This window comes from Nerophis lumbriciformis, linkage group LG17, assembly GCF_033978685.3.
Source record: "Nerophis lumbriciformis linkage group LG17, RoL_Nlum_v2.1, whole genome shotgun sequence".
Lineage (NCBI taxonomy): Eukaryota > Metazoa > Chordata > Actinopteri > Syngnathiformes > Syngnathidae > Nerophis > Nerophis lumbriciformis.
Window position 1 is genome coordinate 45,493,819 of NC_084564.2, and position 25,409 is coordinate 45,519,227.

The following is a 25,409-nucleotide window of genomic DNA, read 5'->3' on the forward strand; positions in this document are numbered from 1 at the left end:
TTTCAGAAGGGTTAAAACCATTAAAAATCAGTTCCCAGTGGCTTATTATATTTTTCGAAGTTTTTTTCAAAATTTTACCCATCACGCTCCAAGAGCGAATATTAGAAAGGCGTTTAATTCCCCAAAATTCACCCATTTAGAGTTCGGAAATCGGTTAAAAAAATATATGGTCTTTTTTCTGCAACATCAAGGTATATATTGACGCTTACATAGGTCTGGTGATAATGTTCCCCTTTAAGCAACTAAAACAATAATATATATTAAATAATAATACATTAACATAAAAAAAATTAAGGTATATTGAGCCACAATAACTTAACAGCTCTATAGGCTCAGTAGGCAGAGATTACAAAGGAAAATAACAAGTTAGCCTTTACGCAAACCATAAACTGATAGGTGTGGGCTGCACCTGAGAACACACTGGTTGGTGTTTCTATGCATGCGTGTGTGTGTGTGTGTGTGTGTGTGTGTGTGTGTGTGTGTGTGTGTGTGTGTGTGTGTGTGTGTGTGTGTGTGTGTGTGTGTGTGTGTGTGTGTGTGTGTGTGTGTGTGTGTGTGTGTGTGTGTGTGTGTGTGTGTGTGTCTATGAGGCTGCAGTGCGTTAATAAACGTCCCCACACGATGTACATTTGACAGTGATTCATAGCAGGGAAGCTAACATCAGCCTACGGTGACAGCCAAAATATCTACTAACGTTACTTACCGCCATGTGCTTCCTCAAATTTGACGTTGAGTTCATGTAAGCTTAAGCTTGTTAATCATGTGACCGCCTGGCTCTGTTTGATTGGTGAAACGTCACCAGTGACTGTATTTGATTGGTGAAACGGAGTCAAACATCACCAGTGACTGCATTTGATTGGTGAAACGGAGTGAAACGTCACCAGTGACTGTATTTGATTGGTGAAACGGAGTCAAACGTCACCAGTGACTGTATTTGATTGGTGAAACGGAGTCAAACATCACCAGTGACTGCATTTGATTGGTGAAACGGAGTGAAACGTCACCAGTGACTGTATTTGATTGGTGAAACGGAGTCAAACGTCACCAGTGACTGTATTTGATTGGTGAAACGGAGTCAAACGTCACCAGTGAGTGCATTTGATTGGTGAAACGCAGGCATGCGATAGATCCTACTTTGAAGGTCTGTCTGACAAACCAAAACAAACAAAACGTGCATTAACAGATGGATAAAAATCAGTAGCGAGTAGCGAGCTGAATGTAAATAAAAGTAGCGGAGTAAAAGTAGCGGAGTAAAAGTAGCGGAGTAAAAGTAGCGGAGTAAAAGTAGCGGAGTAAAAGTAGCGTTTCATCTCTATAAATATACTCAAGTAAAAGTAAAAGTATGTTGCATTAAAACTACTCTTAGAAGTACAATTTATCCCAAAAGTTACTCAAGTAGATGTAACGGAGTAAATGTAGCGCGTTACTACCCACCTCTGTTGGGTAGTACTGCACATGTTTGGGTAGTGACTGCACATGTTTGGGTTGTGACTGCACATGTTTGGGTAGTGACTGCACATGTTTGGGTAGTGACTGCACATGTTTGGGTAGTGACTGCACATGTTTGGGTAGTGACTGCACATGTTTGAGTTGTGACTGCACATGTTTGGGTAGTGACTGCACATGTTTGGGTAGTGACTGCACATGTTTGGGTAGTGACTGCACATGTTTGAGTTGTGACTGCACATGTTTGGGTAGTGACTGCACATGTTTGGGTAGTGACTGCACATGTTTGGGTAGTGACTGCACATGTTTGGGTAGTGACTGCACATGTTTGGATAGTGACTGCACATGTTTGGGTAGTGACTGCACATGTTTGGGTAGTGACTGCACATGTTTGGGTAGTGACTGCACATGTTTGGATAGTGACTGCACATGTTTGGGTAGTGACTGCACATGTTTGGGTAGTGACTGCACATGTTTGGGTAGTGACTGCACATGTTTGGGTAGTGACTGCACATGTTTGGGTAGTGACTGCACATGTTTGGGTAGTGACTGCACATGTTTGAGTTGTGACTGCACATGTTTGGGTAGTGACTGCACATGTTTGGGTAGTGACTGCACATGTTTGGGTAGTGACTGCACATGTTTGGGTAGTGACTGCACATGTTTGGGTAGTGACTGCACATGTTTGAGTTGTGACTGCACATGTTTGGGTAGTGACTGCACATGTTTGGGTAGTGACTGCACATGTTTGGGTAGTGACTGCACATGTTTGGGTAGTGACTGCACATGTTTGGGTAGTGACTGCACATGTTTGGATAGTGACTGCACATGTTTGGGTAGTGACTGCACATGTTTGGGTAGTGACTGCACATGTTTGGGTAGTGACTGCACATGTTTGGATAGTGACTGCACATGTTTGGGTAGTGACTGCACATGTTTGGGTAGTGACTGCACATGTTTGGGTAGTGACTGCACATGTTTGGGTAGTGACTGCACATGTTTGGGTAGTGACTGCACATGTTTGGGTAGTGACTGCACATGTTTGAGTTGTGACTGCACATGTTTGGGTAGTGACTGCACATGTTTGGGTAGTGACTGCACATGTTTGGGTAGTGACTGCACATGTTTGGGTAGTGACTGCACATGTTTGGGTAGTGACTGCACATGTTTGAGTTGTGACTGCACATGTTTGGGTAGTGACTGCACATGTTTGGGTAGTGACTGCACATGTTTGGGTAGTGACTGCACATGTTTGGATAGTGACTGCACATGTTTGGGTAGTGACTGCACATGTTTGGGTAGTGACTGCACATGTTTGAGTTGTGACTGCACATGTTTGGGTAGTGACTGCACATGTTTGGGTAGTGACTGCACATGTTTGGGTAGTGACTGCACATGTTTGGGTTGTGACTGCACATGTTTGGGTAGTGACTGCACATGTTTGGGTTGTGACTGCACATGTTTGGGTAGTGACCACTATTTTGTTTGCAAGGGTGTATTATATTCCCTCAACTGTATTGCCTAATATGAATTTATAACATGGTTGATGTAGGAAATATTACAAACATATATGTTCTGGGCTCAATAAAATCATTTATTTTTGGAGAAAATTGTTAATATCAGTTGAAAATTGGAAACCCACGTGGGTTCAGTATTCAGTGCAGTGGTTGGCACTCGTGCCTCGCAGTGAGAAGGTCCTGGGTTCCATTCCCAAGTTTAAGGTTTTTCTGTGTGAAGTTTGCATTTTCTCCCTCTGACTGTGTGGGTTCTCTCTGGGTACTCCGGGTTCCTCCCACCTCCAAAGACATGCACCTGGGAATAGGCCCCTCCCACCGCCAAAGACATGCACCTGGGGATAGGCCCCTCCCACCCCCAAAACCTGCACCTGGGGATAGGCCCCTCCCACCTCCAAAGACATGCACCTGGGGATAGGCCCCTCCCACCCCCAAAACCTGCACCTCGGGATAGGCCCCTCCCACCTCCAAAGACATGCACCTGGGGATAGGCCCCTCCCACCCCCAAAACCTGCACCTGGGGATAGGCCCCTCCCACCTCCAAAGACATACACCTGGGGATAGGCCCCTCACACCCCCAAAGACATACGCCTGGGGATAGGCCCCTCCCACCTCCAAAGACATACACCTGGGGATAGGCCCCTCCCACCTCCAAAGACATACGCCTGGGTATGTATCCAATGCAGTGGAACAAGCCACTGTATTGAAGTGAATGGAAGGCCACCTTCAACAAAGTGTAGTGGGCTGTGACACTACAAGAAAGTAGTGTAGTGAAAGTTGTGACAGTTGTCGCCAAATTAGCTAATTATGAACAAAAGTTGAAGGCATTCTTGCTCATATTTAGTCAATGCAATGCAAACACAAAAGTACATATTTGACCACTTTCTTTTTATTTCTTTTTATTGACATTTTAGGGCAGCTGAGCTTTCCTCGCATTTTTAGAGCAACCATAACTCTTCTCTTTAATTTGCAAATAAGACTTACCGTATTTTGGGGTTCAGGTTACAAAGAACATTTAAAACATTGACAACAAATTTGTTTTCGAAAAGTTAAGACCTCACTACTTGGTGAAAAAGATGTCATGAAATCCAATGTTATAGGCTGCAACATTCACAAAAAAGGCTGCCAAATCCTGGGAGTAGTGAAAAATAAGAAGTATAATAATGATGTTGATGGTGCACTTGTCACAGTCTGTGCTACACACTTCTCTGCTGCATGTCTTATCATTTGTCACTCTGTAAAAATAGGATTCCATTACAATTAGACTTAGACAAACTTTATTGATCCTCAAGGGAAATTGTTCCACACAGTAGCTCAGTTTCAAAGGATGGAAAGGGTAAGGATGGAAAGGATAATGCAGGTATTAAGTAGACTAATAGTTTTAATTATTAAGTAGCAATATAACATATATGTAATATTTACATATGATATATACAGTATATAATATACGTATATGTATATAGTGCTTTTATCATAGCACTGTTACTGGTATTGATATATCTTCATTTTCCTGAGGAATCAATAAAGTACTATCTATACATTGTTTTTCCATCTTCTCTCGTAACTCTTTACCCTCCACCTTAACTGAACTTATCTCTCCACAACCATTGGAGGCAGGCGGCAGCCTCAACAGTGAATCTTTGTTCTGTTTGAGATGACTTCTTTAAAGTGCATGCTCTCGTGAGGGTTAATTGTTTTGTATTTCTTTGTACAACATGCATGGCTTTAGACCTGCTCCAAAAGTCTAATTCCTGGAAGTCACTTTTGTTTTGAATTGGCACCATACGGATAGGAGTGGCTTAACATGACTTGCTCTTTAGGAATACTTCATGAAATATAATATATTTCTTTTTACATGTTACTCAGCGGAGAAGTGGCAAGCAGTCTACACCATCCTTGAGGCTTTTGGCAACACTTCTACCTCCATGAACACCAACGCCAGCCGTTTCTCACACATAGTGTCGCTTGACTTTGACCAAGCAGGGCAGGTGGCTTCTGCCTCCATTCAGGTAAGAAGACTTTCCTCGGCTTCTGAACCACTTCCGTTCCTAGACTGTGATGTCAGTCGAGTTTTAATCGTACACCTAAATTGTAGTCAAATACTCACACTGCACACATGGAAGATATATACAATACAGCAATAAAATGATTAATGAAAAGTAGAACAAACACTGGTATAACCGTGGTTGTCTTACACACTGGAAGGTGTGTTACAAGGCACGGAGAGACAGGAAGTCTGAATTATGAGACATCTTATTGATCATTGCTCATTTTGTACCAGGAGGCCATTTCACATATTGAGAAATGACAATCTTATTTATATGTTGGTTGCAGCTTGTACTGAACATGTTCCTAATGTGCATTACTCCAAGTCTCCATGTCTGATTTAACCACACTTTTTACATTCAAGAGAATATAGGACACACTTTCTGTCAAATTGTCAAAAACCCATCAATCAAAACGATTTGTGACCTCTAAGCCCCGCCTTCTGACATCCGGTGTGATAAGTCGGTCACTGACAGTGTGATTTAACCCATCATGTATTTTACAGACCAGACTTAGACAAACTTTATTGATCCACAAGGGAAATGTTTCGTTGTTCACCATTTGTCAGTTGTTTAGAAAATAATCATCTATATATTTCATTTAACAGGAAAGTGTATGTGAACTATACAACGCGTCTTCATCTTCGTCCTCTTTGTTGGAACCCTGACAAAATGAAGAGGGTGCTATGTTAGAATGTCTTGTTCTACCATGAGGGTTTGTGTGGGCTCACACTTTTCCCTGCTGTCAGTTCACAGTTGAAAAAAAAAAAAATCCAGTTTATTTCTAATAAAGTCATTGTAATGTGTGGCTGCTGTTGAAAGAGATAAACAATAAAAGGTTTGTAGCACAGGTTAGTCATATAACTTAGCACCAATTCTTGTGTCCCAGCCTTCAATCCTCACAGGACCAAGAGTTGTAACTCCAGCGACATTGAGTATTGTAAATGACACCATATATCATTCATATTAATCCCCATCATTAAATGGAGTTTACTCTGTCAGAATAGTCACATCCTTCATGATTGAATCAGGCATGGGAGTTTTCCATCTATAGTCGGAAATACCTCTTTTTAGCTCTGTAAAAATGTAAAAAAATATTTTCCGTGTGTTAAAATCTTGATCCGTCTCTTTGCCATACCTGCCAACAACTACAGTTTTTCCCTAATGAGTACGTTTTTCTGATAATCCAGTGGTAAAAACTACCGTTTTCAATTAAAAAGGATGAAGTTAAAAATGGAAGCTACGTAGCGAAGCAACTCCACGGGCAGGGGACAACATATATAAATGATGTTTACTTATAAGAACATCCATGATTGTTTACTATGATGAGTCACCATTGGTTAAAATTAGGGCAAAACATTAGGGTTAGGCCAATCAGAGGCAAGAAAGGGCGGGTCATGGAAGCAGGAAGTGACATCACAACAGACATCCCAAATGACGACAAGAGAGTCTGAGAAGAGAAGAGGGAATATTCAACATTTATATATTTAAAAAGTAGTGGAAGATGGCAGAGGGATTCTCTTCTTTAGATTTTTCTTTTAGCCATGTAGACCACGTCCAGCCATGTAGACCACGTCCAGCCACGTAGACCACGTCCAGCCATGTAGACCACGTCCAGCCACGTAGACCACGTCCAGCAATGTAGACCACGTCCAGCCACGTAGACCACGTCCAGCCATGTAGACCACGTCCAGCCATGTAGACCACGTCCAACCATGTAGACCACGTCCAGCCATGTAGACCACAGCCAGCCATGTAGACCACGTCCAGCCATGTAGACCAGGTCCAGGAAAGCCACAATGTTGCTCACATTTGGACAAATGTATGATACAACATTAATTTGACTTGTTTACCATGTAAGCACTAATCCAAAGTGCTCTCCCAAATCACCCCCGGCTTATTTTCAGTCTTTTGCATGAAGTTGAAATGACATTCCTGCATGTTTAATATACATATTGTGAAATGAAGTCTAGCTTTAATTGTCATAGTACAACAACATTGAATGAGTAGCTTCTTGAGTTGACAAAGTTTAGTGTAGTGTGACTTTGTGACTAGCATCCATCCCCATGCTTTGATCATTGCTTTTTCCTAAGTCTAACCTTGTTTGCGTGTATGTTCTTCACAAGCACATAATAGTTTCTTCTTTGTCAGTATTTTACAACGGCTCTTTTTCAAAACTAACAGACGGCAGAAATACAAGGTGACGTTAATAATAGTCTTCACAACAGTAATAATGCAAACTATATTTTTATGTGTATCTCATTTTTTCCTAGTTGAATCATTTGAATTACAATTGTACAGCATGCACATGTGTGCATTACTACACATGATGGATAAGCAGGGTACTCCTACTGCATTCAACTTATGTTCAACCAGACACAAACCTGTTCACCCAATTACTTTTTTCAATCCTTAGGCTTTTTCTCTTTCTTTTCCATTCTCTACTCAGTTTGTCAGTATTTCAGCAAGTTTGTTTTTCAAAACCTATTCAAAATGTTCGACATCTTAGTATTTGTATTTATTTTTTGGTAGCAATATTTGACATGTTTAAGAGCAACCCTACTGCACTTGTTCATCTAGACATGAAGGCTAGGTGAAGGCCAATAACTGTGTACATACCTTACTGATTCATTTCACATGTATACATACTGTACTTCTAGTCATTGCTTTCAACACTTTCAACTGATTTCCAATTGTTGTTTTTTTTTAAATGCTAACATAAACAGCTAGATGTTAATTGGATGAAACAATGTCTATAATTAATAATGCTAAAGTTTTACAACTTTTGTTTAGCTGCTTCATTTTAAAGTGATTTCTACTACTTCTTGTAGGAACATTGATAAATCTGTCCGTATACCGTGTAATCTTTAATAATAAATCATTTAGATTGCAATGTAATTGTACTCCTGCTATAGTCCAGGGCTATGATCTCCTTATGGTATACAACAGACAGCATTAAACTCCTGAGAGCAACATATTCATGTAAACATGAACATCTATTTTTAAAGATAATCAACACTGTAAGTGTTTTCTCATTAAGGTTATGATAATGATACCCAAATAATAGATTGATGTTTGTATAATTCTGATTTGATCAAACTAGCCATGTATTTACGTGTTTAAATACTTTTTATACGTTTGTAAAGTATATTTTTACGTCACATTTTCTTAGTTGAATGATTTTTATTACACTTTGCACATTTGTACACATCACAGATAAGTTATATCATTTGACTTGTACTTTTTACTACTGCAAACCATCTATGTGCATGTACATACTGTATGTACTTTGTCATTCATTCACTCACTATTTTCACTATCTTCATGGTTTTAATGTTTTCCTAAAACAAAAATACTACACACTTGATTTGCACGTACATACACTTGGACAGTTGAAGATGTTTCTTATTTGCAAAATGATTTTACAATTTGATGTTTTTATTATTGTTCTTGGGTATCATTGTGCTACATACAGTATATGCCTAAGAGCTGACTGTTTCCTACATTTCATTATTGAATAAATTAATCATTTTAGTTAAGTTCAAGTTCAAGTAGCAATGATAGTCACACACACACACACACACACACACACACACACACACACACACACACACACACACACACACACACACACACACACACACACACACACACACACACTCTTGGTGTGGTGACATTTGTCCTCTGCATTTGACCCATCCCCTTGTTCAATTTTAGGATGATTGCACACTTATACATGACAGTAAAAGTTCCTCTTTGTTCCTATTTGAACGACTACAAACTACCTACATGATCTACCTACATCAGGGGTCACCAACCTTTTTGAAAGCAAGAGCTACTTCTTGGGTACTTATTAATGTGAAGGGCTACCAGTTTGATACACACTTAAATAAATAAATATATTGTCATTTGTAAGTTACATGTAAGTGTGATTTAAACAAGAATAGCTAAATAAATAAATCTATATATATATAAAAAATGGGTATTTCTGTCTGTCATTCCGTCGTACATTTTTTTTCCTTTTACGGAAGGTTTTTTGTAGAGAATAAATGGTGAAAAAACACTTAATTGAACGGTTTAACAGAGGAGAAAAGACAAAAAAAATGAAAATTAAATTTTGAAACATAGTTTATCTTCAATTTCAACCGAAAAAAAGAAGAGAAAAACTAGCTAATTCGAATCTTTTTGAAAAAATAAAAAAAATAATTTATGGAACATCATTAGTAATTTTTCCTGATTAAGATTCATTTTAGAATTTTGATGACATGTTTTAAATAGGTTAAAATCCAATATGCACTTTGTTAGAATATATAACAAATTGGACCAAGCTACATTTCTAACAAAGACAAATCATTATTTCTTCTAGATTTTCCAGAATAACATTTTTAAAAGAAATTCAAAACACTTTGAATTAAGATTTAAATTTCATTCTACAGATTTTCTAGATTTGCCAGAATAATTTCTTTGAATTTTAATCATAATAAGTTTGAAGAAATATTTCACAAATATTCTTCGTCGAAAAAACAGAAGCTAAAATGAAGAATTTAATTAAAATGTATTTATTATTCTTTACAATGAAATTTTTTAATTTTTTATTTGAACATTGATTTAAATTGTCAGGAAAGAAGAGGAAGGAATTCAAAAGGTAAAAATGTATATGTGTTTAAAAATCCTAAAATCATTTTTAAGGTTGTATTTTTTTCTCTAAAATTGTCTTTCTGAAAGTTATAAGAAGCAAAGTAATAATACAAATTATAAATAATAAATAATAAATGAATTTATTTAAACAAGTGAAGACAAAGTCTTTAAAATATTTTCTTGGATTTTCAAATTCTATTTGAGTTTTGTCTCTCTTGGAATTAAAAATGTCGAGCAAAGCGAGACCAGCTTGCTAGTAAATAAATAACATTTAAAAAATAGAGGCAGCTCACTGGTAAGTGCTGCTATTTGAGCTATTTTTAGAACAGGCCATCGGGCGACTGATCTGGTCCTTACGGGCTACCTGGTGCCCGCGGGCACCGCGTTGGTGACCCTCGACCTACATGTATGCATATACATCAGAAAGGACTTTAAAAGTGTAATAAACAAGGAAATAAGTTACTGTAGAAATAAGCTTTTATTTGCTTCCACAGATTGTCCTGTTTTAAAACACTAAACATACATTTGACCAACAATAGAGTATGGAATATTTTTTCAACAGGAGTTTTAATACTACCGGTACATATAACACAACTATGATTTATTTCCTAATTACTTTTTTGCTACATTATATATAAAAAAATGTCTTACTTTAAATATTTGAACAATGAGATGTTATTTGGATATTTATTTACACAATTATTGTACATTATAACTAAGGTATGTTCTTTTTTAGACTAGAATATCATTTTAATGGTTTATCAAACGAGCAGCTATCTTTAAACACTTTGTCTACGTTGTCCTAGCATTACCTAATCACAACTCCCTTTACATAACTGAGGAGTGAGGGATATCTTCATTTTTACACAAGCAATGTTCTTCTTTAAAGCTGCATACACATTGAAATACAATAGTTGAAGACTGGATCAAGGCAAATTTTATGGACACCAGTCAAAAAAGTATTTTCTTAGGTGGTGACTACTATATTGACTTATTGAACTCCAATAAGCAAAAGGATATTGATGACTTCATTGATACAATGTACAGCATCAGTTTATATCCTAAAATCACAAAGCCAAGCAGAATCTCAGGACACTTAATGATAATATTCAACCAATGATTGATGATAAAACTACAAGTGGTCTACTTATAACCGACGTTAGAGATCATCTGCCAGTTTTCGCAATATATGATAGAAACTACAAAAACAGAAATATGGACGACCAAAACAATGTTGGAAAACTATGCACAGAGAAGAGGATGATTGCTTTCAAAATGAGCGAGAAAAGCAACATTGAGACAATGTGTACAATGAAAATGGTGTTGATGAAGTATATGAACATTTTTTAAACACGTTCATAATACTTGATGACAAACATTGTCCATGGAAACAACTCAGTAGGAAGCAGAAAAAGAACAATCAACCATGGATGACAAAAGGGCTGATAAGACAAAGATGTACAGAGGCAGAAAATAAGTATAAAAACAAGCTAACTAACATAGTACAAACATGTAGAAAAGAATATTACAGTCATTTATTAGACAGGAACAAAAACAATATCTTCAATAGCATTATTAAAAATGGCACTAAGAGGGATTTTACCAGACGGAAACATACATAATGACAACATGAAGGAAGTAGTTGAAAGCTTCAATAATTACTAAAGATTGGAGGAAAGGATTCCAGAGCCAGTTTCAATTGAGGACTATAATGACACCATAGATAGAAATCCCAACTCAATGTTCCTCATGAAAATGACAAAGGAGGAAATCATTAAAATGGTGAATAAATCAATCAATTGTAATGCAAATAAGGTTAGATTGAGGAAGAAGCAATGATAAAAGCATGGGGATGGATGGCAGCAACAAACATTGTCAAATCAAGAAGCTCATTCATTCAATTCACTGTTGTTGTACTATGACGATAAAAGCTACACTTATAATGCAACTTCATTTCACAATTAGTGTAATAAACATGTGAACATTTCAACAACAATTCCTACAATGTAGTGACAGGCAATTAAAAACATTGTGTAATATATTAAAACAAGATTTATGTGTATTATACATTAACAGTATTCAAACAAAGCATGGATGAAAACTCTTGTCATAATAAAAAATAAACTAAATATATTATTCTGAAAATCTTACAATGATAAAAAGTAGACATTTCAAGTTTTTAAACATAGCATGGGAAGATTTGAGAAACTTTGGCTTTAAACATTTACCATCCATATGAAACTAATTGTTCATTTTTTGAACTGCTTGATGTGGCTTTAAACCTCAACTAAACCATGCAATCAACAACATGACTTTAGTATTATTTGTAGTATTCTTCAAACTATTGTTGCATAGTATAGTTGTGTCACGTGGGGGGGGGGGTCGCAGCTTGCTGCGGGGTTGTTCTTCCAACGCAAAAGACGGCTCCGGACGACAGCGTGAAGGTAGGTGTGACGACCGGGGCGCATGGTGATGCGGGGTTCGTTCTCCCAGGAATGCAGACGGCCGTCAGACACAGCGTGCAGGTAGGAAAAATGATTTATTTAAGAAATAAATTATACTGGAACAAACAAAAACGTGCTCATAGCACTTAAGGCAGAAACAAAAGGAGCTAGCGTGGGAGCTAGAAGGTTTAGTGCAGGAAACAAAAGTCGTCATCTGTTGTATGGAAACAAACTAGGAAGCAAGACAGAATGACAGGGAAGGCAGGCTTAAATAATAATGTCAGTGATGACCAACAGGTGCGCGTCGGGAACACACGCGGCAGGTGAAAACAATAAGCAGCCATGGCAACAAACTCAGGTGTACAAAACAGGCACTCAAGGAGTCCAAAACTAACAAAAAACACAAGTACCTTGAAGACGTAAACAAAAATAACAGTAGGCTTGGATTTATTAACATAAATCACTCACTACCACAAACACAAAAAATATAACCAAAAAAGGCAAGCGTGCCTAAAACACAAGAAGCTGCTAATTAGCAGAAGCTATGCCATGGACTAGGAAACTTACTAGGTCAGAAAGAGACATGAACCGGTGTGACATAAAGACAATGCAGGCAGAAAGAGTGATGAACAAAGGTAGGCTTAAATAACAGTGACATGATTGGTGAAAACAGGTGTGTGAGTCCAAACGTGGAACAGGTGAAACTAATGGGTAACCATGGAAACAAAACAAACTCAAACAAGGAAGTGAAACCAGGAACTAAGGAAGTCCAAAACTAACAGCATAACTAAACAACACATGATCCGGACCACGGATCATGACAAGTTGAACGTTGGTCAAAAATATTGAATCTGTTGGTGGTATTTAAAATCCAGATATATTCTAGAAACAAAGAAAGACCTTTAGTGTGACTATGATATACAGTAGGATGATAAAACAGACAACATTTTCTTGAAAATAGTGGACAGCGTTGGTGTTAGGTAGAAACTACTGGGATGTTGAAGTCATTGTATGATCAGTTGTCTCAGCATCATCCAACCAGGGGGAGCACGGTTACATCCAACAGGCATGGATGGGATTTGAACTTGATGAAAAAAACTGAAAATAATCCTGTGAGAATTGAAGGTTGGCACACAAGCATTGGTGCTAAGTTATATGGCTAACCTGTGCTACAAACCTTTCATTGTTTATCTCTTTCACATTACAATGACTTTATTAGAAATAAACTGGATTTCTTTTTTTCAACTGTGAACCGACAGCAGGGAAAAGTGTGAGCCCACACAAACCCTCATGGTAGAACAAGACATTCTTCTACCCTTCTTCTAACATAGCACCCTCTTAGCACCTCGTTCACAGACTGTTCAATGAAATATATACATGATCATTTTATAAACAACTCACACATCAGACTGGCTGTAAAATACACGATCATCTCTAATAGATTGATGGGTCAATCAGTGACCTACTTATCACACAGGATGTCAGAAGGCGGGGCTTACAGCTCACAAATCATTTTGATTGATGGGTTGTTGACAGTTTGACAGAAGTGGGTCCTATTTTCTCTCATTCACTTTCTTTATTTGTTGCGCTGCCTCAGTCCACCTCATGCTTGTGTGTGTGTGTGTGTGTGTGTGTGTGTGTGTGTGTGTGTGTGTGTGTGTGTGTGTGTGTGTGTGTGTGTGTGTGTGTGTGTGTGTGTGTGTGTGTGTGTGTGTGTGTGTGTGTGTGTGTTTCTAGCCTTCTTGAGACATGAAGAAGGAAAAGTATCTTCCATATGAGGAGGTGTGAACAAGTGATGACATAAATCAACAACATTGCATCTAATAGACAATGTCTCATTTGTGGTGACATCTATCAAAATGAGGGTGGTCCCAAAAAGGAGGGATATTTCAAATTGACAGTGTGTCGCTTTTAAAAGTGCTCCTCCTCTGGTCAACATATGAAATAACAAGTGTGTGTAAGAAATTGAAATGCGCCCCCTTTGGCCAAAATTAATTTAAAGAAAATATAGTAACCTGAAGTAAATAATGAAGATTGAAAACCAATTACAAACCAAAAATTCCCCCCAAAAATAAAATAAATTGACTTTTTCTCACAATGTGTCAACTTTTTTCTTATAAAATTGGGAACGATTTCTCGCATTCTTTCTGTTTCTGTAACATTTCAATAATTTCTCGTAAAATTATTACTTTTTTATGTAAAATCATTACTTTTTAATGCAAATGGCGACATTTGTCATGTAAAATTCTGACTTTTATCACAATTTTGAATATTTTTTTGTTGTTCTTGTAAAACAGTGACATATTTTGAGTAAAATTATGACTTTTGCCATAATTTTACCAAGTAAAATTCAGATGGTTATTATATTATTGCTGAAATTTTTAAGTTGTCTTATAAAATTGTTACTTTTGTCTGGTAAAATTACGACTCTTTTCATAAAATTGCCAACATTTGAAGCTTTTCTTGTAAAACTGCGACTGTTATTGAGTAAAATTCCAACTTTTATCATAACATTGCACAAATGTTCAGTTTTTCTTGTTAAATTTTGACTTGCGTTGAGTAAAATTACAACTTTTAAGTGTTTCTTGTGAAATTCCAACTCATTTTTCACAACAAGCTATTTTATATTTGCATAGTATGTATATATTATTAATGTTGTAAATACACTTCTTTATATATCTAGAAAGGCTGGTCCTAAAGAGGGAGGCATTTTTCTCAGGTCTCAAGAAGGTAATGCATACAAGAATGTGTGTGTGTGTGTGTGTGCGTGTGTGTGTGTGTGTGTGTGTGTGTGTGTGACTAATAATTGTTCTTCCTATCTCTCTGCAGGCAGCCTCCTCACTCACTCACTCACTCACTCACTCACCAGCTACTTTATTTGTACACCTTGTGCAGTAACTCATTCTGGAAATATTCTTTTGTTAATGGTCCAAATGAAGTTAAAACAAATTTACGGAAGTGCGTTCGCCACCACAAAATGTCGACACCACCTGTACCACGACTAAGAAATTGAAATGAAATAATGTTTTCTGCTTTATTCTGCTTAGACAATGCTTTTGGAGAAAATGAGGGTGAGCAGACGACCAGAAAATGAGTCAACCTTCAACATTTTTTATTACATGATGGATGGAGCCGACAACACCCTGAGGTAATTATAATCACATGGTAATAACTACTGACAATAATACAATTCTATCTATGTTTGGACCTTATTAGTTACCTTGGCTTTAAATGCCCCAGCTGACAAGTGTTTTGGGATATGAGCTAGTTCTTATGCTTAAAGTTGCAAGACAAAATGTGGCTTACAAGCTAGTTGGTGTAGTCAATGCACCAGTCAACATTTGATCTTACCAGCTACTGACACTGATAAGGATCTCTTGCTAGAGATCAACTTAACTTGCTTTTTCCAACCATGGAAACAAAGGAAGTAAGTGCTGAGAAGAAGAAGTGGATGATATTCACTGAATAAATATATATTGAAAAACTGGACCGAGCATGTGGCAAAACATTTCAAGCGCAGCACTGATTTAATAACGCCAGCCAAAGACGTTAATCGTCGGTAATTTATGCATAAAAATGTGGAGAAGCTTCTGATGGTGTGTTTGACAGCAAAGCAGCTTAGAAGGACATACCGTAGAAGTCCACTCTCCAAAGTCAATGCTAGTTTCATGTCACTCTGTCAGGAAAAACTGAATGAAAAGAGCTCGGCATCAATTGATAGTTTTGGGCTATTTTGGCACTTTGGCACCCCAGATCACTGGCTTGAATACCTGGTGGGAGTGGGAGAAACTCATTCCTCAAAAAAACCCCACTGGTGAGCTTGAAACCACAGCAACATGGGCAGACAAAAAGGTTTTTGCTGCAGCACATGCAGAGCAGAAGGATGTGGAAGACAGTGGAGAAGCAAGAATCAGGCTGAAGGAAGTATTTGCTAGTCTTTGAAAAAGTGAGGAAGAATACTGCAATATTCCACTAAAGGCAGGGACGTGCACATGATTATAGAGGGGCAGGGGCTCAAAGTCAGAAAAGAGCAGGAAAAAATGTTTTGGTCCTTTGCACAATATGGAAATTAATGTAGAATTAAATTTGCTAATAGGAAGCTAACTACTTAGCTGTGTGTCCTTTGTAGGTAAAAGTGATTGCCACTTCTTTTGTCTCAACAAATTATTGTCATAATGAGTTAATTCACATTATCATAGGCTTGGAAGACATGAAAAGCAACAAAACACTGGTTTATTATTAGGCTATTTATTGTTAAAGATAAGCACTTTAATATTGAACATTGAACAGTGCAACATGAACTTTGAAAAAAAATACAAAAATAAATACTCAAATGGAAAAAACTTCAATGAGAAAATCTGTCCTTCTTCCCTTAACTTGATGAAAACACCATTAAGTTGTAACTTATGGTCTTTCTCACTTAATGCTCAGACTAAACAACTGAAACGCAATACAGGGCCAAAAATATGGACCAGGGGCCAGTAGAGGGCTGTAGGATGGAGGCCACCCATACCCAAATATGCTCCTCAATGTAAATTCAGGGCTTCCATGATGCTAGTACTTGGTTTTAGCCATGCATTAAGAGGTTTGCTACCCTTAGCTGCTTCCTGGCGCTCCTTCTCCTTCCTTTTCTGTATCCTTTCTTTTTTTGGCATTGTGCTGCAGGCATAATCAACATGAATCAAGTTTAAATACAGATGGTAATATTCCTAACAGATAACCTACATCTTATATCCCCAGAATGCTGAAATTATTATTATTAATAATAATAATAATCATTATTATTATTATTATTATTATTACTTTAATGGGCGTCACGGTGGAAGAGGGGTTAGTGCATCTGCCTCACAATACGAAGGTTCTGAGTAGTCTTGGGTTCAATCCCGGGCTCGGGATCTTTCTGTGTGGAGTTTGCATGTTCTCCCCGTGACTGCGTGGGTTCCCTCCGGGTACTCCGGCTTCCTCCCACCTCCAAAGACATGCACCTGGGGATAGGTTGATTGGCAACACTAAATTGGCCCTAGTGTGTGGATGTTGTCTGTCTATCTGTGTTGGCCCTGCGATGAGGTGGCGACTTGTCCAGGGTGTACCCCGCCTTCCGCCCGATTGTAGCTGAGATAGGCTCCAGCGCCCCCCGCAACCCCAAAAAAGGGAATAAGCGGTAGAAAATGGATGGATGGATATTACTTTAATTATTATTATTATTATCATTATCATTATTCTTCTTCTTATTATCATTATTATTATTATTATTTTGTTAACCCACACAGTAATAGCAAAGTCACAATAAACTTTATATCTAAACCTCTACTGTGAGAGAAATGTGATCCGCCGTAAACACAGTGCATTTTATTTTGAAAATTAACCTGGTGTTTTATTTTGTATTTTGTACACTACTTCCTGTCCCGCACGATCCGCTCTGCTCTGTGCGGAATTGATGTGCCGTGCTCAATTGATGCGCCGTGCTCCGACGTCCGGCAAAAACAGAAACTGACACATTGAATAATAGAATAATACAGCGTTTTTCTGAAATATGACCCATATTAGATGCTGAATAAGTGGACGGCGACTAGACCATAACTCACAGGTTCAAGTTGCTCCACTCTCACGTCTCCTCAGGGGCGCAGTTGGCTCTCTCTCCTCTCACTTACTCACTCACTCGCCCTCTCTCTCCCTCTCTGGCGGAAGCGGCAGGCTCAAACAACCCGGTATTACAAGAAAACGTGGAGCTTTTGTACCGCTGTTTTTTTTACATCCCTGAAAGGAATTTATTAATGTTATTTAAAAAAACACACAAAAAAAACACACACAGGCAAAGGGCACTTTTTAAGACGAGGCGAAAAAGGGCAGGGGCTCAAGCACCCATAGGGCCCTATGTGTGCACGTGCCTGACTAAAGGGATTGGACCAGAAGAGAAATGGAATGTTTTAAAGAAGCAAAATGATGAAAAGGCTCACGTTTGATCCCAAATGATTGTCAGATCCAGGAAGTAGAAGAGTGATTATGACTGGCCTTCAGATGCCTAATGGCCAACTTCCTACAATCAAAGGGGGTGAATGTCAACAACATCAACATGAATTTTAATGGATATGTTTAGTCACCATACACCATATATATGTGGATATGTTTAGTCCATGTCACCATACACCATATATATGTGGATATGTTTAGTCCATGTCACCATACACCATATATATGTGGATATGTTTAGTCCATGTCATGATACATCATATATATGTGGATATGTTTAGTCCATGTCACCATACACCATATATATGTGGATATGTTTAGTCCATGTCATGATACATCATATATATGTGGATATTTTGCCTTAGCCTTGAATGAACACTTGATGCATATAATGAGAGCAGTATGATGATTCTATGTGTCTACATTAAAACATTCTTCTTCATTAATATATGCTACTTTTAAACTTTCATGCAGAGAGGGAAATCACAAGTAAAAGTGTATTTATTAAAGTTATTAAGCAGTGGCACAAACATTCATGTCATTTCCAAACAGAAAGTGCAAGATTGTCAGAGACATTTTAAAACAAGCTATTAGTGCACTTTTGTGCATGATGTCACTAAGATGACATTTCAAAACAACACTAAAATAAAGTGCACTTTTTGTACAGAACGCCCCTTTTTTTTTATAGGCATCCGTCCGTCAGTAGTGACGATGGGTTGCATCTGGGGGAGTTCTTCCTCCCACCGTCGTAGCTGGCGCCAATCGGGTGGAATTTAAGACTGCCAGCTTCCGTGTTGTTTCCTCTTTTTATGGGGGAGGCTGGAGTGACCTCTCCAGGGCAAATGCCTGGGCAGAAAGTATGGAGATCCTGGGTTGCCCAGTCATCAAGATCCCCTCTCAGCCGTGACAATGTGGCCCAGAGGAAAGCAAGGCAATACATCTGGCATCGGCTTAGTTGCAGGAGCTGCCAGCAGGAGGTCAGCAATGACACCCAGCCGCCTCAGGGGCTCCACTCCTGATTTTCTGTCTGGGTTTACTCCCATAGCCTTTCCTTCTCCCAAAGGTACCACAAGGCAGCGGGAGGGGGGATGACGACTATTTGACCCATAGGTGGGGCAGTGGTTGGTGGATGCCAGCGCGTGCCCACACACTGGTGGGCCTGCACACCTCGCCTCTGGGGCCCACTGCTGCTCCGAGATCCTCTACAGTTTAGCCTGAGGCCGCGAGGTCCCAGTTACTGTGTGTGGCCACGAGGAGGCACTGTAGGACTCTTTTTACCCCCGTAGCGCTGGCAGTAGGTGAAAGCAGACAGTAGCAGGCAGAAGCTTCATGCAACATGCGCTAACTACAAGCACTTCTACGCAGTGCTACTACACTCACACATCACACACACCCTGTTTTACAAACACACACACTACACTACAATACTTTAAAACAAATAAAGTGCACTTTTGTGCATGATGTCACACAAGATATTTCAATAAGTGTCAAATAAAAATGAGCTGCATAATTAGTTTAGTTTTAGTTTAGTTTATTTCTTCAGTCAATGGTCAACAAAATAAACAAACAGTTTTACATAAACACACAGATGTACATTCATAAACAAATAGTTGTACATTCATAAATACAAATAAAAAAATGTGGGTTTAGGCTGAAGTTGAACACTTATTGTGCCTAACCCTTTAAACAAAGTCAAGTACAAGATGAGCTTCCAAAAAAAATATGACATTTCCTTTTCACAACATATTATAAATACACATTGTACACAACATAAATACTGTATTTTCCACACTATAAGGCGCACCGGATTATAAGGCGCATAGAATAGAACAACAGTAGAGGCTGGGGTTACGTTATGCATCCATTAGATGGAGCTGCGCTAAAGGGAATGTCAACAAAACAAATAGTGATGGTACTGACACTTCTACTTCTGTTCAACAACCACTTTGTCCTCCAACTGTAGCCATCTCACTTTGATCCCTCTGTTTAGTCTTCTTTACTTGGCGCAGGTCATCATGCTGCTTCCTCCACTTCCATTCCTTAATGTTCAATTCTCTCGCTGCTGCTCTATTCCCGTCTTCTACTGCGTGACTGATCGCCTTGACTTTAAACTCTGCGTCGCAAGCGTGTCTCTTAATAGGAGACATTTTTGGGTCTGTACATAAAGTTTAGGTCTCACAACTATGGTAGGCAGCCGCCAACTTCATTTCCCCCGTAGAAGAAGAAGCGCTTCTTCTTCTACGGTAAGCAGCCGTAGATGGGGAAAATGAGGTCGGCGTAGTTGCGAGACCTGTTGTGGCTCAATATTGGTCCATATATAAGGCGCACCGGATTATAAGGTGCACTGTCAGCTTTTGAGGAAATTGGAGGTTTTTAGGTGCGCCTTATAGTGTGGAAAATACGGTACTTTTCAATTATATACACAGTAAAGACATGTGAAATATCCTTGTACACGTGTTAGTTAGAATGTGGGACATGCTCTCCCTGATAATCCTCATACCAACTACAACTATGGGAAACACTGTACTTTGACTTGCACAAAGTGCTTCTTTTTTTTTTTTTTAAACATGCCTCAAAACAACAGCTACAAAAACAATGAAGACACACAGCTTCAGTCCAGAGTATACTAGAAACTGGGCTCAATCTGCCCTGTTCTTATAAGTATGAGTAACAAAAATGTGCAAATTAAAACAAGAAAGGCACAAAAATAGAAAACTGCTCCAGTCTAGACTAGTAGATAACACAGCCATCCTTTAAAGTGCATGAACATTAATAAAACTGCTTCAGTCTAGACTAGTAGATAACACAGCCATCCTATAAAGTGCATGAACATTAAATAAAACTGCTTCAGTCTAGACTAGTAGATAACACAGCCATCCTTTAAAGTGCATGAACATTAATAAAACTGCTTCAGTCTAGACTATTAGATAACACAGCCATCCTATAAAGTGCATGAACATTAATAAAACTGCTTCAGTCTAGACTAGTAGATAACACAGCCATCCTTTAAAGTGCATGAACATTAATAAAACTGCTTCAGTCTAGACTAGTAGATAACACAACCATCCTTTAAAGTGCATGAACATTAATAAAACTGCTTCAGTCTAGACTAGTAGATAACACAGCCATCTTTTAAAGTGCATGAACATTAATAAAACTGCTTCAGTCTAGAGTAGTAGAAAACACAGCCATCCTTTAAAGTGCATGGGCAAAAAAGGCACAAAACATAAATAAAACAGCTTCACTCAGTCCAGACTATTAGTCTATTTGTGCAACAGATGAAGCTCAAAGAGTGGGCTAATTATTTTTCTCCTTGTCATCACGTGTGAGAGGTAGATTTTTCTGAATGAATACAAGCATCTGCAAGGGGTTCTGGGTATTTGTTCTGTTGTGTTTATGTTGTGTTACGGTGCAGATGTTCTCCCGAAATGTGTTTGTCATTCTTGTTTGGTGTGGGTTCACAGTGTGGCGCATATTTGTAACAGTGTTTAAGTTGTTTATACGGCCACCCTCAGTGTGACCTGTATGGCTGTTGACCAAGTATGAATTGCATTCCCTAGTGCAGGGGTGCTCAATACGTCGATCGCGATCTACCAGTCGATCGCAAAGGTAGTATTGGTAGATCGCATTACATTATTAAAAAACAACAATTTTTTTTTTTTTTTTTTTTTTTTTTTTTTTTTGGTGTCCTGTCCAGCTTCTCAGGCAAATCATATAGTTGATGTAGATGCCCATGTCGGCTGTTCAGATTTACTTTACAAAAGAGAAGTGTAGGATACTTCTCTTGTTGCCTTATTTGTATTTGACTTTATTAAATGTATTTATATTATCATTTAGTGCAGCCGGGGATAGAAAGAGAAAAAAAAGAAGACAGAGGGGGATTAGACAGAGAGACGAAAACAACAACAGCAAACAACAACAACAACAACAATAGAGCAACATCAGCAAATACGACATGTACAAATATGATGGTAAAAGTAATAGCAAATAAGCAGTTAGCAAAAAATAAAAAATAATACAGAAATGACAATGAGCATTATTACACTACAAATGGATCAATACAAATACCAATAGAAATAGCACTATTGATAATGAACAATACCAATAATTTACCTTTATTATCAACAATACAGTTGTTTAAATGCAACAATACATATACGTAATGATAACTTGAGATACGAAAGAATGCAGAAAAATGGAGGGGGAGAAAGAGAAGCAACCTACATTAACCTTGTAGATTGTTATAGTCACAATAGGTTAAGCTTTATCAGTGTGCCGTGTGTTACACCCAGTTTACGCTAGGGCAGGGGTGCTCATTACGTCGATCGCGAGCTACCGGTCGATCTCAGAGGGTGTGTCAGTCGATCACCAGCCAGGCATTAAAAAAATAGTCCTAAAAATGAGCGATCATAAATCTTCACAATGACGTCATTTTCGTCACTTGATTGACATTCACGGCACCCGAGGGTCTTCTGAGATGACACTGGCTGCTGCCAGCTCATTAAAATTACCGACTGGAAGGCGAGAAACACTTTATTTCAACAGACTCTGGCGCCGTACCTGTCGTCAAAACTCCAAAGACCGACTGCACAGTTGCGCTAACAAAATAAGAGTCTCAGAAAGCTGGCGTGCACAAGCTAGCAAGCTACGGAGTTTGCCGACAATGTATTTCTTGTAAAGTGTATACAAAGGAGTACGGAAGCTGGACCAATAAGATGCCAAAAACCAACCACTTTCATGTGGTATTGGACAGAAAGGAGGACTTGTTTTCTCCTCCATTCGAAAATGCGGACCTTATCAGCACTACTGTCTGATTCCTATCAATGCAAGTCATCAGAATCAGGTAATACACCAACTTATATTCTTGTCTTCATGAAAGAAAGGAATCTATATGTGTTAAACATGCTTGTATTATCTTTAAACACCTTTAACTTATTAACAATATTAACTATATGTGTTAAACATGCTTGTATTATCTTTAAACACCTTTAACTTATTAACAATATTAACTATATGTGTTAAACATGCTTGTATTATCTTTAAACACCTTTAACTTGTTAACAATATTAACTATATGTATTAAACATTCTTGTATTATCATTAAACACCTTTAATTTTTTAACAATATTAACTATATGTATTTAACATGCTTGTATTATCATTAAACACCTTTAATTTTTTAACAATATTAACTATATGAGTTAAACATGCTTTCATTATCTTTAAACACCCTTTACTTGTTAACAATATTAACTATATGTATTAAACATACTTGTATTATCATTAAACACCTTTAATTTATTAACAATATTAACTATATGTGTTAAACATGCTTGCATTATCATTAAACACCTCTAACTTGTTAACAAAAACATATATTTCATAAATAAGTAAATATAAATGATATATATGAATGAGGTAGATCCCCACGACTTGATCAATTGAAAAGTAGCTCGCCTGCAGAAAAAGTGTGAGCACCCCTGCCCTAGTGCGTGTGTCAAGCCGTAGATAGTATGTGACTGGGCCAGTACGCAAAGGCAGCGCCTTCAAGGATTAATTGGCGCTCTGTCCATCTTCCTGCGTCCGTGTACACAGTGGCGTTTTAGAAAGTCACAAATTTTACTTTTGGAAACCGATACTGATAATCTTGAAACCGATACCGATAATTTCCAATGTTACTTTTTAAAGCATTTATCGACCGTTAATATCGGCGGTCCGATATTATCGGACATCCCTAGTCACTATCGATAATAATCAAACAATAATAATATAAACTAAGGAAATGGAGTGTGAACTAGATCCAAGAGTGTATGCCGTGTGTGGCTATGTGTGTGATTAGCTGTAGTGTGTGTTACCTAGTGTTGTGTTGGGCGAGAGGGGGACAAGGCAGGAAGACAGTCCGTTGGGCAGGCAGATGATCCAGGGCGAGAGAGAGAGGCGTCGAGGGGTCCGTGTCCAAGCAGGAGGTCGATAATCCAAAAGGGCAGTCCGAGAAGCAAGGGGAACAACAGGGCATCACAGGAGAACACGGGAAGCGAAAGGTAACAGAAGATTATATTCAGGCCAGGGATGGCAGGTTGTGCAGGCTTAAGAAGCCAGCTCGCTCATCACAGGCAGGTGCGCTGATTGCAGATCTCCTGCAGCCGTGCGGAGGCGCGCCTACAGCGGAGAGGGAACGCCCGTGAGCGTGGCCTGCAATGCTCTCACTGGAGCACACAGATGGATGAGCGGCGGCGGCAGGAGTCTGAGCCGTAACAAATGAATAAGAAAACTGTTAAGGAACCGACTCGTTAAGCAGAATTCAAAGTGGAATGGTAACCGGAAAAATTTCATCAATTCCCATCCCTACTCAAGGTCATCCGTTTGAATCTGCCTAATATGATGGTGTGACCATATCTGGCATATTTCATGTGCTAATAGTTTGCTGGCCTTTTTGCCAGGTTTAAAGAAGTGAGATCTGACGTAAGTACGTCCACTTCTGCCTTGACCTGAAAAGATGAGACCCAACTTTGTCCATGTGAGTCTTTTCTAATAACTTGTAAACCAGATCATCTCTTATGAAAAGAAAAAAAAAGAAGTCTTATTCAAGAGTATAAAGGAATCCATTTGACGTGAATCAAAATCCACAAAGTCCTCCTTCAAGAGTCATCGTGTATTAAGACGCATGTTGGATTTTTAAAGTGTAAATCCATCAAAATTGGAGCATGATCCGAGATAACAATTGCATTTAGGTTTTGATGAAAGTGATTTGTTATCAACTAAGAAGTCATCAATACTGGTGAAGGTGTGATGGATGTGAGAAAAGAATGAATCTTTTCCTACAGCGCCAAAGATCTGAGACGGAAAGTTCATCCATAAAAGACCGGATTACCTTAGCATATCTTGATGCTGGGCAAGGGCGATTAAGCTGGGGATCGTTCCAACAGTTAAAGTCTCTCAATCAACCAATTCCTTTATTGTCATTGTCATAATAACACAAGTTATACAAGTCAATGAGCTTTGTCTAGCGGCATAATGTGCAGGTTGACCATAGCATTGTCAAGAAGATGGCGATAAGAGGGGGTGGGAACAGTCAGATGTCTGAAGAGTGTTACGTGGATGTTGCAATGTCCAGGACACAGTTATTGAGGTGTTGAAGAGTGAGGTATTAAGATGGCCGGGGGCAGGCTGATCATTTAGCAGTCTCTCAGCCTGTGAGACATTCTGGTGGTCCTGACACGAATAAATCTGTACCTTCTTCTGGAGGTTGAAGAGGCCATGTGTAATAATAGAAATAGCACAGTGACAAATCAGGGAGATTCAGAAAAAGGCCCTTTGATAACATAGTCATCCTCATAGTTGGGGGAATACAC

General features: G+C 38.5%; 1 protein-coding gene across 7 annotated transcripts in view; it reads left to right on the forward strand.

Moving 5' to 3' along the window:
• Positions 1 to 25,409, forward strand: part of myo18ab (myosin XVIIIA b) — a 227,897-nt gene that overhangs the window by 34,535 nt on the left and 167,953 nt on the right. For all 7 annotated transcript variants that reach the window (XM_061973197.1, XM_061973193.1, XM_061973198.1 and 4 more), the window contains 2 exons: positions 4,827 to 4,969; positions 15,135 to 15,235. In XM_061973197.1, coding sequence (XP_061829181.1) covers positions 4,827 to 4,969; positions 15,135 to 15,235 — 244 coding nt within the window. The remainder of the gene's footprint in view (positions 1 to 4,826; positions 4,970 to 15,134; positions 15,236 to 25,409) is intronic.